Source organism: Erithacus rubecula, assembly GCF_903797595.1.
Source record: "Erithacus rubecula genome assembly, chromosome: 2".
NCBI classification, from domain to species: Eukaryota; Metazoa; Chordata; class Aves; order Passeriformes; family Muscicapidae; genus Erithacus; species Erithacus rubecula.
Window position 1 is genome coordinate 43931464 of NC_136685.1, and position 16295 is coordinate 43947758.

Sequence of the window (16295 nt, forward strand, 5' to 3'; positions counted from 1 at the left end):
ATGTCTAAAACCAATTCCTTTGAAATGTCTTTTTGAAAGTCAGAGCAATTTCCGATCCCTGTAACAAATGCAGCTTCTAGATACTCCCTCTCCAAAATGTATCTAACCTAGCCTTGAATTCCCGTAATACAGATCTCAGCAGTATATAGACTAGGACTTTTAAATCTATCATCAAAATTTCTAAAGAATTTTTAAACTGTCTATAAGCAAAGTATTGAAACAGAATTTAATGGCTACATTGTCTTAATACCCAATTAACCTTTCCAATAAAACATTCCTCTTGTAAAACACGCCTCCATTCACCATCCTCATTCTCCTCCACCTTTTATCTTGATTCTAATTTCTTTCCTTGGTAAATGTAAGCCCAGTGCCCTATCCTGTCCTTCCAATGGCATTTGATGTTGCTGTTGTTCTGCTGCAGTGCTTTTTATCCCCCTTTCTTTTGACTAACAGCTCTATTGACTTTTCTACAGCAGTCTGAGGAGTGAGCTGAATTGCTAAACCCATCGTGGCAGCTCAAAATCTGGCTCCACTTTCCTCTGGAGGATACTGCAAGGCAATCTTCACACAGGTTCTGTGCTGCTCTTTCCCAAACAAAACTGAGAGATATGGTCAGGAGAAACTGAACATAACCACAGCAACCCTCTAAGTCTGTCAATTCTCTCTCAAGAGAACAGCTTCTTGGGCATTAAGTAGCTAGCCATAGATCAAAGCAAGGCTGAAACAGCTCTCAAAGGCATTTGGGCTATCTTGGACAATAAAAAAGCAAAGGTTATTTTGAAATGTAACCCTTGGGACCCTATTGATGCAGACAAATATGGTCAACAAAGTGTTTTAGTTCCTCTTACCTAGTTTCATTTTAAGCTGTTCCCATCAAAACTCATTTTAAAAATAGCAGAGCACAGCCAAATTCAACAGCCTGGGCTACTGTTGCAGTATGCAGAACACTAGAAAGAGATAATAGTAAATTAAACCCCTAGAAGCTGACACATCTTCTACTAGCTAGTAAAATGTGGCATACTTGGAACCAGGGTCCCAGTATTTGCAATATCTGTCATTATGCACTAGAAAATTGCACTGCCAAATAATTCACTTGGTATTTCTGAGAGAGAGGGAGAATGAAATAATTTCAAACTCTCATACACACTTCTTGAGTTTCCTGATTAGTTCTTGCAATACAAGAAATATCAGGATCATAATTTATCTTCATCTCAGTGAGTGGGAAAAATATATTTATGCCTTTATTTTTGGTCAGAGAGGCTTGAAGGGAAAAAACAACTTTTAAGGATAGAGTCTGAGAAATGAAACAATACATTCCACAAATTTTTACAAATTCAAAGCCCAACGGTATAACCAGGGCTATGAGCAGGTCTAGTTAATCTCTGCTCTCACTACTCATTGAGAGTTTTATCTTATCTCTTCCTGAACATTTCTTGTGATCATACTTCAATGATCATTTTGACAGACTGCTCCACTGTCAAATCTTTCTGCTGGAAAGTTTCTCATTAAATCTAATCTCTATGTCCCCTTTTCAAATATAAGACTATTATTAGCTTATAAAATACCCCGGTGCAACCTTGAATATATCTTCCTTTTCTTTTATCACTTCATTGTACAGAATTCTCAGTTCTCCTACTCCTCCTGTTACTGACTACAACCATACCCTTTCCTTTTTTTTTTTGTGTCCCTTCTTTCTTTCCACCTCTGTAAAATGTAATAAAGGATTCATTTTAAAGAAATATCTGTCGTAAAATATTTGACCCATCTTTCAAGGGTTTAACTTACAGTTAGATCTTGTAAAAACATCCTTCAGTTTTCAGTGTTATGAAAATCTTATTCAGTTTCAACAAAGAAACCCACTCTGTAGCACCATTATTTTTCTTACCTGAATATTACTTCATTTAAGAATGGGAAAATGGATTTTTACAGCAAAATTACCATGTTGTTCAGAATTTTGCAGAAGGGATTGCACTATAGATTTTAACCTCTACCTGCTCTATAAAGGAGGGAGCTGGAATCAGGGGAATAAGGCTTGATGTGAAGTTAGAAAAGCATTTGGAAGCACCAGGGTCTGAAGGCATTCTGCACTACACTAACAGGCTGCTTCCCTGCCTGCAAAAGCTATTTACTGCTCTCTCCAGTAAAATTCCACACTGGGCTGGCTAAGCCTCTCTCTGTATATATACTGTGTATGTGCATATTTGTATATATACAAAACACACACAAACTATCCTGAAAGGCCTGTTTTGCTGTGAAGGCAAAATCCACTGCTGACTACAGCAGTGTTTTAACAGCACCCCACTGATCCTAGATTGAAAAGCCCAACCTTACAAGCTTCTGGCAATCTCCTGTGGGCAGGAAGAGCTTTTCTTCTAGAAAGACCAGTGGTGCAAGTGTCAGAAAATTCCTTAACCTGTATAGTTGCCTAAGAGGAATGAATTAGACCATTAGAGATAACATAGGGAAAGAATGAAAAGTGTATAGGGGGGTCAATGTGTAGGGATGTAGGAAGATAAGTATTTAGGGATGGGAGGAGATGGGAGAACACTACAGACCCATGGATTTTTGCTTTCCAGAACAGCTGGAGATTGAAAAGGGACAAAGACACAGCAAGGAAGCAGACAGAGGGTTGCTGGCACACAGAGTGTGGGAGTCAGGAGGAGCACAGAGCTCCTCTGCCACCACCTGGGATGCCTCCCCTTGACCCCTGGCACATGAGCTGTGTCTCAGACCCTGTGCTCTGGCTGTGGGATGCCCTGCCCCAGTCTCAGAGCCCTGGGACAGCCCTTGGCCTGAGTCATGCCAGGGCTGAGCAGCCCCCAGACACTGTGCTGGGCCAGGGGTCACAGCACAACATACACAGGTCATGCACTTCACTGACCTCAGCACAGGGTAAAGTCTAGGCTGCCCTTGCTCCCTACTGTCAATCATTAACTTCTCTCCCAAATTCTTAATTTAACAACACCAAACTGATAAGAAAGTAACTTTTAATTGAGCTTAAATCCCTCTGCTGCAGACAAATATGTACTATAATCTCTTTATTAAGCCCACCAAGCTCAATTTTAAAAGCTAAATTTCCCCAAATAGAGAAACACTGTTGTTCGTGCATCAAAATGGTAAGAAAATATCATTGCTGGAGCAAAAAATACTATTGAAACTCACCAAAAGAAAGCAAATTCTGGGATTTATTTTCCTGCACTGATCTCAAAAAGAGCAGATTTTGGCAATTGGATTTTAGACACCAGTTGTCTTCACATACACACAACAGATTATATAACATATATTTCTGCAAATAGTAATTTTTAATAACCTATTTTACATATATATTTTCCTTTTTAAACCACCCCCCCCCCCTTTTTGACATTTTAAAAAAAGTTCTGTGAACATGATGACTGTCCTAAAAGGTATGATAATTTCTCTCAGTGTTTTTCCATCTCTTCAATGGCTTGCCATGGGAGATAATTATTTGGCAAGTACATTTTGTCACTCTTGCCAGGAGTGTCAAATATAGAAGTCAGGAAGACTTTATAGGTTACTGCTCCAGTGTAGAGATGCTTAATGAATGCCAGAAGTCAAATGAGCCTAAAATTGTCTTCACAAAAGCTTAAGCAAGACACAACATGAAAATGTTCCAGTCCCTCTTCAAATATTTGTGATATTTTTCCACAGTCTTTTTTTTTTTTTTTTTTTTTTTTTTTTTTTTAGTTTGCAGCTTATAGTAAAAAAATATTCTTGCATTTTCTATTTCCTCTGCACAAGTTTTAAGATCAGTAAGAAAAGCAACTGGTAATATCATATGGGTACCTGAATATAAGAAATACTGTTCCATAAAGGCAGTGAACTAGATCTCAGACCACTGTTGCTCTGGCTGTAGTCTCATGACACAACATCTCTGTGGCACTGTCACTGCAAGATATTTTCTCCCTTCTCTTTTGCCACTGTTTATTCTCCCCTTGAGACACAGTGCACTCTAGCCTCAGCTGTGGTGGTATTTCTTTTGTGGACCATCTGTGAACTTTATCTGGCAAACTGATCTGACTTGAATAAAAGTGCAAAAATAGATATTAAATTTTAGAAAAGAAACACAAAACCAACAAGCTAGGCTAGCTGCTCAGTCTAATTTATATTACATCCATGCAAATTATCCACACCAGCCTCTTTGAAAAGTGGTGCATTCAAAAAATACTTGAAGTGCACATTGCCATAAATATGTTAGAGAAAAAATCCCCAGCCTCAGAGTACTTTTAGCATTGTAAATTATTGCAGTGACAAAACTTCTTGTTGGACACTAATTTTATGTTAAATAAAATATATTTCTGATTTCCTTGTCTGTCCATCAAAAAGAGATGAAATTGTAAGATACTTATCAAAATCTAATATAAACATTTACATCATTTTGGTGTAGAACAGACTCACAAAATGTTCCGTGATTAGCAAAAGATTTGTGCTATTCCACGGGCTTTACAAGAACTATTTTTATTGCTTGTCTTCTCAATAACCTCATTTGTAAGTTGCTTAAGTCAGAAAACACAGTACATGCAGTGTACACTCAGCAGGATGGATTCAGTGGAAAGAAATTTCCAGGTATTTACTATTTCTGAAAGAATATGTGTTCAGTAACCACTTTAACCCCTGTTTTCTATCCTGGGTTGGCTGGGTTGCTTTTTCTTTTTCATGTGAGAAAAGCCATTCAGCATTCTTTCCACTCTAAATCAAAAAGCTATGATGCACTTCCACATTTATCTTTTGGGAGGAAAGGAACTGAATGTGACTAAAAAATATTTTTGTGATGGGGCAGGGATACAGATTTGGAAGCAGCCTTAAATACACAACATGCACAGCCTTATTTGACTTATGGTGTCAAGAATAAACTTCCATCCCTCCTAAGGGCAGTTTGAACTATGCTGAGAGTCTCAGCCCATGTGGTTATTTACAGAATTTGTTTTCAGAGGCAGAAGATGCTGTGTGGGATGTCCAGTTTAAACCTTTCAACAGCACAGATGCAATAGGAATAAAGAAAATTGTGGAGATCAGGAAGACCCCAGGAATTATATATTATGATAACTGAAGACAATGTGTGCATCAATGTGCAGCCACCAAATATCAGACACCAAATCATTCTTACATTTAAAACTGTTTCTCTGTAGAATTCACTTCTATCCCATTTCTATCCCAAGTCCAGCATTTGTTCATCAGAGTCAAGAATAAAAATACATTGGCTGCTCACTGCTCTGCATTTGGTATGATATCCTAGATGAAGGAAGTCACATCAGCATGAAAACAAAGAAACAGTGCTACAGAATTAAGGGTGATATATATATATATATATATATATATATATAGCAACTTAATAGACCAGTTCTACAGTTCTTAATTTTTGACTATTTAAATCAGGCACGTAAGGTTCCTGTCATCACCTGTGACAAAATAATAAAGAGTGCCGTGTTTCAGCAGTTTAGTAATACAGCTTTTACCTGTGGACAGCCACACCCAGCTGAAAGGGAGCTGCTGCTAAAGGTGCCCTGGTGTTTCTTGCTGCCCCTCTGCCAGGCAGGAAGATGGTGTGAGCATGGCTCAGCCACTCCAGCCCAATGCCCAACCTTCTCATTCAAATGGCAGTGAAACTGGGGAAGACACAGAGGCTCTGGATTTGCACTCAAGCAATCAAAGTACACATAACATTCCACTTGACTTTCCTGAGAAAGCAACCTCTGACTAAGGGGGAACACATCTCTGGAGCAACAGCAATTCCAAACTGGAGTCAGTATTTTTTTATCCTAGTTACCCACTTGCCCTTTCTGCTATACATGAGTTATATATCCATATATATGCCAGGTATATTAATTAGGAAAGAGCATGACCATGCAGTTTGTAAGTGACTTAGCTTTGTTTTGGAATTATTTGGACTGGTGTTACACACAGCAGAGTGGTTACACTTGAACAGTAGTAACACTTCAGGATCTATACTTGGAAGTTTCTATTTCAGGAATGGCATTTCTATAAACATCTACCACTTAGAAAATTAGCATCTACTCTGCATGATATTTTGCTAGCATTACTTGTCACAGGGAAAACTCAATTCCAGTTTCTCTGGTAACAATGTTTTCTTTTGGTCAGCCTCTGTTTTGTGGACAAATCCAAATTAGGTATTCATTCACTTCCATACTGTACCATTTCCATCAGCTTATGTAAGCAAATCATTTCACATCATAATCTGTAAAGTGTCTGTAAATAGAATAGTAATAGTAATCTGTAAATAGAATTTAAGTGTTTTTATTGAGAGTCCATCTAACTATAGACATAGACAGTACTTCGTGTATAAACAGTTCTATTTCATTCTTCCTTCCCCATTTAGAAAATAGGATGTTTTCTGCTGGTTGCACTGCTGACACAATGGACTAACTATAATACTGAAATAAAACTAACTGGTTGTCATATTAATTACATTCTTACTTCTTTGTTATTCCACTGATATATTTATTTTGCAAAACTTTGAATCTGTTGCAGTTGATGGTACAAACACATGAATTGCATATCTAATTCAGAGTGGTGAAAACTGCCTATTCAGAAGCAATGAGCAATCTATTTTTTTAAAAATTAATTCACAAAGTAATTAAGCCTTACAGTTGTCACAGTTATAGTATGACTTTTAAGAACTCCTTTTTATTATTGTTTCCTATTTATAGTCACACCTAAGAAGATTTGGATACAGATAGCTCATTTTCAGTAAAAACTCTACATGAATTCTCTTCATGCCATGCCACACATTGCTAAGCAGACTACTCAAGGTTTTAAATTTATGTATTTGAAATTTAATTCCTTCATGCCTGAAAAATGACTGTAAAATTACTCACTCTTACAGGCTTTTGAAAGTTCTTATGGAAAAATTTAAAACAAGTGAGAAGTCTGTGTAATTAATTTAAGAACATTGGACATCACTTTCCTAGGGAATGTTTTTAGCTGTTCCTGTACATATCTTCTGAGTTTTCAGTTAGAAATAATATGGAATATTAGCTCCATGGATCAAAGTATGTTTAAATCATTTCTGTAAATACTTGAGAGAAATGTCATGGAATTTTGGGTTGGTCCATTCTCTCAATCTTACTTAATATAAGTAGTGATTTTATCCAGAGCATTACTTTTGCAACCTTCAATATGGTTAACGTAATTTAGTCTAGTTCTATGGGCTACATAAAGCAGCTTTAACTAGATAATGTGTCATTTTACTCTCCCTGGCTCCATTTACAACTCTTATAATGTTCTGTGTTAATTCTGACATCCACCATTGTGACTCTTTATCAAGAGCAAAACAAAAAAGCTTTAGTAGATACCTCTGCTTTATCAGCTTTTAAAAAAAATATTTCATTAAAAAATACCATTTAACAAGATGCTACATTAGGGGAATTAAGTGTCAAGTAACTCTCTCTTCTAAAATTTGGGAAAAAGTCAACATGTAAATCAAAGCATCACTTCAAGAAAAGCAACTTGGTGTCAGACACAGATTCTTTTCTGTGGAAGAGAATACTGCCAGTTGCAATCCTACCTATATAGAATCCTACATTTTCAATTCTATAGCTCTACATCTTGAAGAAAGGGATTCAATTTAATGCAGAGTCTGGTATGGTCAAATTATTTTCTTCTGTTAAACATGGTTTTAGCTTCTGGAATTGTTTTAGTATACCCATATTTAGTGGCTCTGTTCCACATGAGAAATAAAACTGCCTCCACACCAACAGCCCTTCCCCCTCTCTGTAACAGAGCAGCTTGAATCTTTAACAAAGCCTTCTACAGGCTTTGTTAAAATGCAGCTAGGTCATGGAAGAGGAGTAAAACATAGTTCCTTTCTTCCTCTCTCTTCAGAAGCCTACACTGATGACCCACCAGCTGTTCAAGAGCTCTTGGGAGGGCTCAGGTTACTAGCCCTGACAGCACATCTTCTCCAAGGCAAGGCAAGTTATCTCTAACCCACAGAAAAGATGGCTACTGATAGCAAGAGCACTTTCAGCTTCTTTTGCAGGTTTGTGGCTCTTCTTCTCTCCAAACTGTTCCTCTTCACTGCAAATGCATAACCCATTCTTTACTTCCACAGCACTGTCACATTCTTTCCTTCAGTATTTCCCTTATGGTATCTCATGCAAGGGAATGATCTGGAATAATCCTATATTCTAACTGCACATTTACAATATTTACAACCATTTTAGAGGTCCCATTCTCCACAAAAATAAAAAAGCTGAATTCTGCTCAGAGCTACCAGTATTCTTCTACATAAATCTACTTTGGTACTAACTGTCTCCTCTATTCTCAATAAGTGAGACAGAACTAAGGTTGGCTACTTCTATCTACAAAGGATGACAGTTCTTTGAGGAGTCTAAAATACAGGGGTAAATGAGATGAGGTTCCCATCTCTCTGAACCTGGAATAACATGAATTATCTCTCTCAGAAAGGTGGAGCTGTAGCAACTTTATGGTATTCCCAGCTCTGCTGACATTCACCAGTTCTGAAGACACAGGAAAAAAGATCAAATGACAATTTGTTCTGGAATGAGACATATAAATTGTATGAATAAATTTATAAGTATAAATTATTTAAATGAAATGGGATATCATCAGTATAATTTCACCATGCTCACAGTTCACTGAGATGCAATATAATGTGCACAGTATGCAATCCATATACACCTATACTATTTCTCTAGATCCCCTTTCCTCTTGGTGAGGAACCACAGACAAACCAGGATTTTCTTTGTCCTAAACCACATAGTGAAAACAAGACAGATGGGTCACACCCTCAGTGGTCCAATTTTCCCTCTGGACAAGGTGACTTAACAGGTGTCTAAAGTTTACAGTACAGGTCTGTAAAGAGACTGAGATGAGCTCACTAGTGCTTTGATTTGGACACCTGATTCTCCAAAAATCTAGAACAGGTTTTTACAGATGTACCAGGTAGGAACTTAGATGCTTCCATATCTCTTTCACAAGTTAAGAGAGGAGAATGAAGTTGCAATACAGCTGGAAGAGTTCAGACCATCATGGATATAACACATTTAAATGGCACTGAACTCCATCCAAAGTGTGGTGCTGACTGCTCTTTATAGAGCAGCAAATTATTCCCAGTTCTTTGAAGCACCTTTTCAACACTTCTTTACTACTTCTTGCTGCCTTATTGGCCTTTTCCATCTATTCTTCAGGGCTTGTCCTGTATTCTTGCCTAAGCATCACTGCTGCAGCTGCATCTCTGATGCAGCTACCTAATGGTAATGCCTCCAGATAATAGGAAGAAGAAACCTAACTTTACCTCTTGATGAAAATATTTTCTTTAGGAAAGAGTTCAATATATAATCCAATCAATATATAAGCCAATGGTGCTTCTAGAGCCACAAATCATATTTTCACCACATGTGATTTTCAAATAACATCTGCTCTGCATGAGGTGAGCACTATAGTTTGGCCATCAATATATCATGCTAAGGTATACATTAGCTCTCTAATCAGTTTCAGTGTTTTCCAAAGACAGCTCAGATTTATCTCCAAGTATAAGGACAATTTGACAGATTGGACTTGTAGATCTCTGCCTTCTACAGTTTGTTGTCACATTTTTGCCACTCCTGCAATTTTAACCAAGATATAGCAACCTCAGCTGGTATCTTCTCTGGCTTGCTATGTTTTCCATATTTCTGAAAAGTTAAGGATCTCATGTTCTTGCTCAGCTGCTATAGTTTTATGCCTCAAGCTGCAGTGTATGTATCTCAGTTCCATCCTTGTAGTGTATAGCCACAGAAATTGCCACAGAATGTGCTAAAGGCTCTGGGGGCCTTCAAAAAATTCCCTAAATTTAGAGGTGTTTTCTACTTGCATGATTTTACATCCTGCAATAAATTGGTCAAACTTTTCACGAGTAAGGCCTTTAATAAAAATTTCCTTCCAACTTTGAGATATCTTAGTACTGTTGAAAATCATTACTATTATGAGAAAATTACTGACACAGTTTTATAGGAATGGTATCCCTGTCCCAGGCATTGTATTACAGGGAACACACTGTCCAGTGCCTTACATTCACACCATAGTATTTCAGGATTTTCAGTCGATCAGCAGCTCCTTGACATGTGTGATAACTGCCTTTTGCTGCCATAACTGTGTCTGTGCTGCAGCTTGGTTTAGAAGCCACCCTGAGGGGTTGGCAACAGTTCAGAGGTGAATCTCAGCCACCTGGTTTACAAACCATAATTGATTTACCAGCTTTAAGTTTCAGTGTAGTTTGCACTGCAGGTTCTAGCCTTAAAGAAGTAATGGATAGTACAGGTGCAATTTCATCCTGCTTTTTATTTAGTCATCTTTCTATTATTGTAATTTAATCTACTTCTCTTACTATAATCTACTTTTTCAAGCCAGAAAGAGGCAGGCACCTCCAGTTGGGGATGCCAGCATGTTCTGTGGCAGAACACTTTTGTGTGTGCAGATCTTGCTTTAGACTGCCCCCAGCATGACCTGGATCCCAGCAAATGCTGTTAGAACCTCTTGCAAAACCTTTCTCTTGCATTGCCACCATTATCCCAGAGCACTTGCCAGTATCCAGCTTTGGTTCTGAGTCTTGAGACTATTTCCACTTTTGCCTAGTCAGGCATGGATAATAAGACCTTTGTTTAAGCTGCTAGAGTTTGCTCTCTGAAAACACATGGGCTGTCTCGGTTCTCCAAAGCTATTAAGATGCTGTTCAACCAACAGGATTAAGGATTAAGTGCTATTTGCAAAATACCCACCCCCCTCAGACACAAAAAAAAGGAGGGGGGAAAGAAATGCTGTGAAGTCCCCCCGTGAACATCTGAAATGAGCACAGGCTAACTCAGATATTATAGCATAGTTGAAGGAACACTTACCAAACATTTCTGTCAAACACCACCCCTGACAAGGAGCCAAAGGATGACTTAGATTTGAGATTCCTCTGCCTGGCACATTCCAGTAAATACAAACAGCTGTCTGCTGGTACATTTTGAAAACTGAATGACAGATATGTTGCAATAAACTTTTCCTCTGTATAAGGTAGCATATAAGGGAAAAAAGTTTTTTTTTAAAAAAACAATTCCCAAACCACGGCCGTTTGTTCATCTTCAGAAAACTACTCAAAGGTTAAACAGAAATTCACATTATATTGTTTAAAAATATTAATTTTGTGTAGAATGTACTAAATACTAAATGCATTAGTATTTGCAAAAAATCTTGCTTCCATTTTTTTACTAGAACTTGTCTGTTCAAATGCTGAATATGAATACCATGGCCTGCTTCTACATACTAACTTGAAAAAATGAAAACCAATTTATTTCTATATGTAACAAGCACACTTCTCCACTTGAAAAATATATTTTTGTTGGGAAAGAGCCTTTCAAGGTATCTGTAAAACACACGAATTTGAAAAATCATTGCTTGAAAGTGCTCTTTTTTTCTTTTTGTGAACAGAAGTGGTGAGCACCATCTTTGAGATACTTGGTACTTCTTGTTATTTGATACAAACCAAGAATTTCTGGAAGTAACATGTACTTCCACAGCACAATTTGCAGATGTAATCTGATCACAAGAGCTGTGAAACAAGAGAGGGGTTAAGGGCAATGAAAAGAGGAGCCTGAAAAAGTTCTGAGGTGTGAAATGAAGACAGACTGTTTGGTGTAGAGCTTTAGAAGTGAACCAAGAGCTCTGCAAAGTAGGGAGAAGAAAAACAGTGTCAGCACTGGCCACTCAAATATTGCTACCATGGCACTGATCAGCAATCAGTAGAAGTCCACTACAAAGAATTTCTACAAAAGTCAAGCAAGTTTTAAAGCTAAGCAGACTCTCTCATATATTTATAAACACTAGAAAAGTTCCAGGGTAATAAAGAGGTTGAAACTGTTGGTAAGTGTATTAATGTCTACTAAACCCCATGTTTGGCTGGAACAGGTGACTTCTATCCAAACAGGCAGCCTGTCCTGCTTCCCTCCTCCTCACAACAGCCACTGCTATTCTTTGCTTTGCTTGCTTCTAAAGTCCAAACTGTAGCAACTCCACTGACCAGGCAATAGAAGACAACAGTGCAAAGATGTCAAAACTTGAATAAATACATAAACATCTCAGTAAAGATAAATAGCAGTAAGTTTTAATTTATTAGAGAGTCTAACTGCTAGTAAAATGTATTATTTATAAAAACAACGTTTGAAAATCTAGGTAATGTACCCAGCTTTGTAAAAGACAGAGTCTTTCAGAAGAAAAGGCAATCTTTTAAAAGATTCTAGAAATACTTCATTACAAAATCTGGAAATAGTGTCAGTGACACCCAATCTTCCTCTCTCTCCCTGACAATTTTCACCACCTGCTTTTAGCTAAAGTATAAGCCAAGATTTGGAAACTGTTAATCACAAGGAAAACGCTGCTTACCCTGTAAGCTGCATCTCAGAGCTACCAGACGTTCCAGCTGGGAAATCAAATCCTTGCACTCATCCACACTTACCATAAGGGGTACCTCCCCAGATCTGTCTCTAGACAGATATTCCTGATTAGATCATGTCTCCACTCAGCACTGCCATGGTGCAGATCAGAGCCACAGAACACATAGCCTGTTTCTCACCAGCAACCACATATGTACCTTTGTGTCCTGCTGGCAGATTGAAGTCACTGAAGTTATTAAAAGTCCTTTATTAAGTTGTTAAAATACCTGGGAATTAGATGTGCAGGCAGTGTGAACCATTTCCTAAGGCTCACCTACCCACTATGCCCACACTTTGCTACCAACCTTATGCCCACTGGTTGTGTCTCCACTTTGCCAGCACAGACCTGCCAGTGACAGCCAGTGTCTGACTTCACCTGATGGGCCCCTGAAAGGGTTTTTGGAGCTGGAGTGGGTGGGCAGACAGGGGCTGAGGCAGGGGCAGAGAGGGAGAGCCCATAGGGGCAGTCTGCAACAGTGACCAGTGGTCTCATGCTCCAAAGACAGACTCAAGAACAATGTTTAAAACAACCTTATTGAATTTATAGGCCACAGATGCTACCTATGCCAAATTCAATAGAGGCATAAAGTCTTCCTTTGATGGCATAGGCTACAGGAGCCATTACATTTTTATGGTTGTTCATGTTCATGACCCTATTAAGAACAATGGCATCACTGAGACTTGTGAAAGAGAGCCCAAAGAGAAAGCAAAATATTGTCAGCATCCATGTGAATGCCAGTTCTGTAAAATTCACAGTCTTAATCAGTGTGAAAGGTTTATATATTATATGTATATTAATAACTTCTATATAGCTATATATTACACATATACAAAATGCATACATACTATCTCCATATTTATGAACAGCTGCTCATTCTCTACTGCATCTGTCAGATTTTAAGAAAATCAAAACAGTCTCAAAATACTAACAGTCATGCTTGGATTGCTCAGAATCTGACTGTCAAATATATAGAATCTATATATAGTGCATAGTTTATATGAGCCTTATGGGAAGAAATGAACCACTGGTTATCTCTCAGTGCCAGGATGCTGCAAACTGAACAGAACTAACTCCATGGTTATGATTATGAACAACTTCTCATATGAGATAGGATCATTCACCTAGCATTATCAAGGGATTAAAAAGTTTTTGCAATATTCTTAAATGGCTCCTCCCACTATAAGCTGCTATTATACTTGCTGTTACACTATGCCATAGAGTGGCCTTTGAAATCTCAAACAGCTGTAAATCTAACAGGACTATGCAAATTTTGGTAGCCTGCATCTCATCTCAAAGTTCCTAAACTTAAAGCAGCTCCTATTGAACTGCATCTCAAATAATCTGGTACCTAGATATCAAGTTATTGCTGTATAATTGGTCTCCTTTTAATTGCAAGGACTAGTTTTGAAAACTTTATCTAAAATATTGATAAATGTTCTCATGTAGGAAAACTACTCCAGTAATTACAAATACCTTATTTTGTGTTTTTAGTGTCAAATGCCTGCTTTCCACAAAGAGCACACAAAACAGAAGAACAACAGCAGCAGCAAAATCAACTGATTGCTAGGATTTCTCTCCTAGTTCACACAGAACAAGTTATTTTTGTTGCTGACCCAGAACTGATAACAAATGAGGTTTTGTTCAGATACTCAAGCCTGCAAGTCACAACTTCGTCAAATATCTAATTTAAGTACAGGTGTCACTTAAGGAAGAAAATGTCTTTCCATCCTAACCATCTGAAGAGCCTATCGATACCCACCACTACTGCTTGCACATGATATTAAGAGCCTCTCCTGCTGCAGTTCAGGCACTTCAACCATTACAAGGAGCTCCCAGGCTTTGTCCAAAATGCTGCTCCTGCCTGCCCCTGAGAGAAGATCAACATTGTGGGTTAGGCTGGCTCACTGGTCACCAAGCCAGAAAGCACAACACTGCAATTCAACAGCTTGAACTCGTAGCCAAATTGTGACACGTGGGTCTATTCCAGCCATCTGCTCCGAGGAGCGTGTGCCTGCAAACCCCATGATGATCAGCACATCACGGAAGTGCCGGAGAGAACTCACTGAGAGGATGTGCTCCCATTAGCCTTAATATTCTTATCCTCTAAAATTTAATTTCCTTGCCTAACATTTCTTCTCCATTACCTGCTGTAAGCAGTCTAAGATACCAGCCCTGCATCCTGAGCTGCAGAAGCACAAATACAGACACACACACTCCACGTCTATGTATCCATCCAATAAACCCAGACCTCTGTACACACACACACACACACACCCCACAGCCACAAAGCACATCAAAGGAAACCCGCCACCGAGTATCATTTACCCTGCAGGTAAACCCTTGCTGATAAGGATATGTGCACAAACTCCATATCCACGTAACACAGGCAACAAACCCAACCTCAGTAAAAACCACATCATCTCTTGCATTCACCAGCCCTGTGCCCCTCGGCATGGAGGGCCGGAGTGTCACAGTGTGTGTGTGTGTGTGTGTGTGTGTGAGTTTTAAGAGTCTGAGAGCACGGCCGGGATGGGTGGCTGCACGCACGTGGTGCCGCGGGTCTGTGGTGCCATGTGGGAGCGGGTGCCGCGCGGGAGCCCGTGCGAGCCCGGCACACGCAGGGATGCGCCGCACGCTGTGAGCGGCACACGCGTGGAGCGCTGCATGACTGTGGGAAATCGCGTGGGGGGTGTGGAGTGCTGCAAAGGCAAGCAGCAAGCGCCTGTCTGCTCCGTGCGAGCTCGTACAGCGCGGTGCTGTGCATTTCTGGGCGGCATTCTCCGTGTGCCGGTGACAGTCCCGGTGCGTGTCGGAGCGAGCGCCCCGCAGCCCGCGCGGTGCCGGGAGCACACGGGCGCACGGTGCCTCCCCCCGGGGCAGCCGTGACACCCGGCCAGCCGTGAGTGATGGCCAGCGGCCACCAGTCCCGCCGGACGGGGATGTCCGGGTGCGACAGCCGCGGGGCACCCCCAGTACCTGCCGAAATGTCCCAGGGAGTCGAAGAGCCGCTCGGAGCTGAGAGCCATGGCGGGGCGGCCGCAAGCCGGGGGCCTCGGTGTCGCTGTCCCGGCGGCGCGGGGAAGAGGCACTGTCGTGTCCCGTCCCCTCCTGTCCCGTCCCGTCCCGTCCGTCCCGCGGCGCCCCGCCCGCCGCGCGGGCAATGGGCGGGCGGGAATAACGGCCGCGCCCAACGGCGCCGCTCCGCATGGACCCGGAGCGGGAACCGAGCGGGAACCGGAGCGGGAACCGAGCGGGAACCGGAGCGGGAACCGAGCGGGATCCGGAGCGGGACCCGAGCGGGAACCGGAGCGGGAACCGAGCGGGACCCGGAGCGGGACCCGGAGCGGGAACCGAGCGGGACCCGGAGCGGGACCCGGAGCGGGAACCGAGCGGGAACCGGAGCGGGACCCGGCAGCAGTGCCTTGTTGTCGGCCCTGCGAGCCCCGGGGTGGCTCCGGGCCGGTCGCAGCCCCCCGCTGCCGCTGCCGCTGCCGAGCTTGGGCTCCCGGTTCAGCCTCCCGCACTGACCCGCGCCTCAGCCTGCTCGTGTTTTCCGCGTTAGAACAGAATTAAAGGAGGCAGTTATGTGCTTAAATCCTCCTGTTACAAGCCAATAATCCACTATATTTAGGCTCTAGTGTTATTTCACGCGGACGTTTTGAATTAAAGGAGGATGAAATAATTTTTATTCCCACAGGGCAATAGCTGAATCACTTTTAGTAACCTTACAATCTGCATTGCTGTTTGAATACATCACCTTCACCCTCTTCCCCCAAAGTTTAGCACACAATGTAAAATAGAATTATTATTTAATAAAAGTAAAATATGTAACGTGTCTCATA

General features: G+C 40.7%; 1 protein-coding gene across 5 annotated transcripts in view; it reads right to left on the reverse strand.

The window, feature by feature from the left end:
- Positions 1 to 15596, reverse strand: part of SLC22A16 (solute carrier family 22 member 16) — a 33372-nt gene extending 17776 nt beyond the window's left edge. For 2 of the 5 annotated variants that reach the window (XM_079298722.1, XM_079298718.1), the window contains exon 1: positions 15430 to 15596. In XM_079298722.1, coding sequence (XP_079154848.1) covers positions 15430 to 15479 — 50 coding nt within the window. In that variant the 5' untranslated portion in view covers positions 15480 to 15596. Of the gene's footprint in view, positions 1 to 848; positions 948 to 14212; positions 14321 to 15429 lie in introns of all 5 variants that reach the window. The other 3 variants (XM_079298720.1, XM_079298719.1, XM_079298721.1) reach the window with 3 other exon arrangements.
- Between the last annotated feature and the right edge of the window lie 699 nt (positions 15597 to 16295).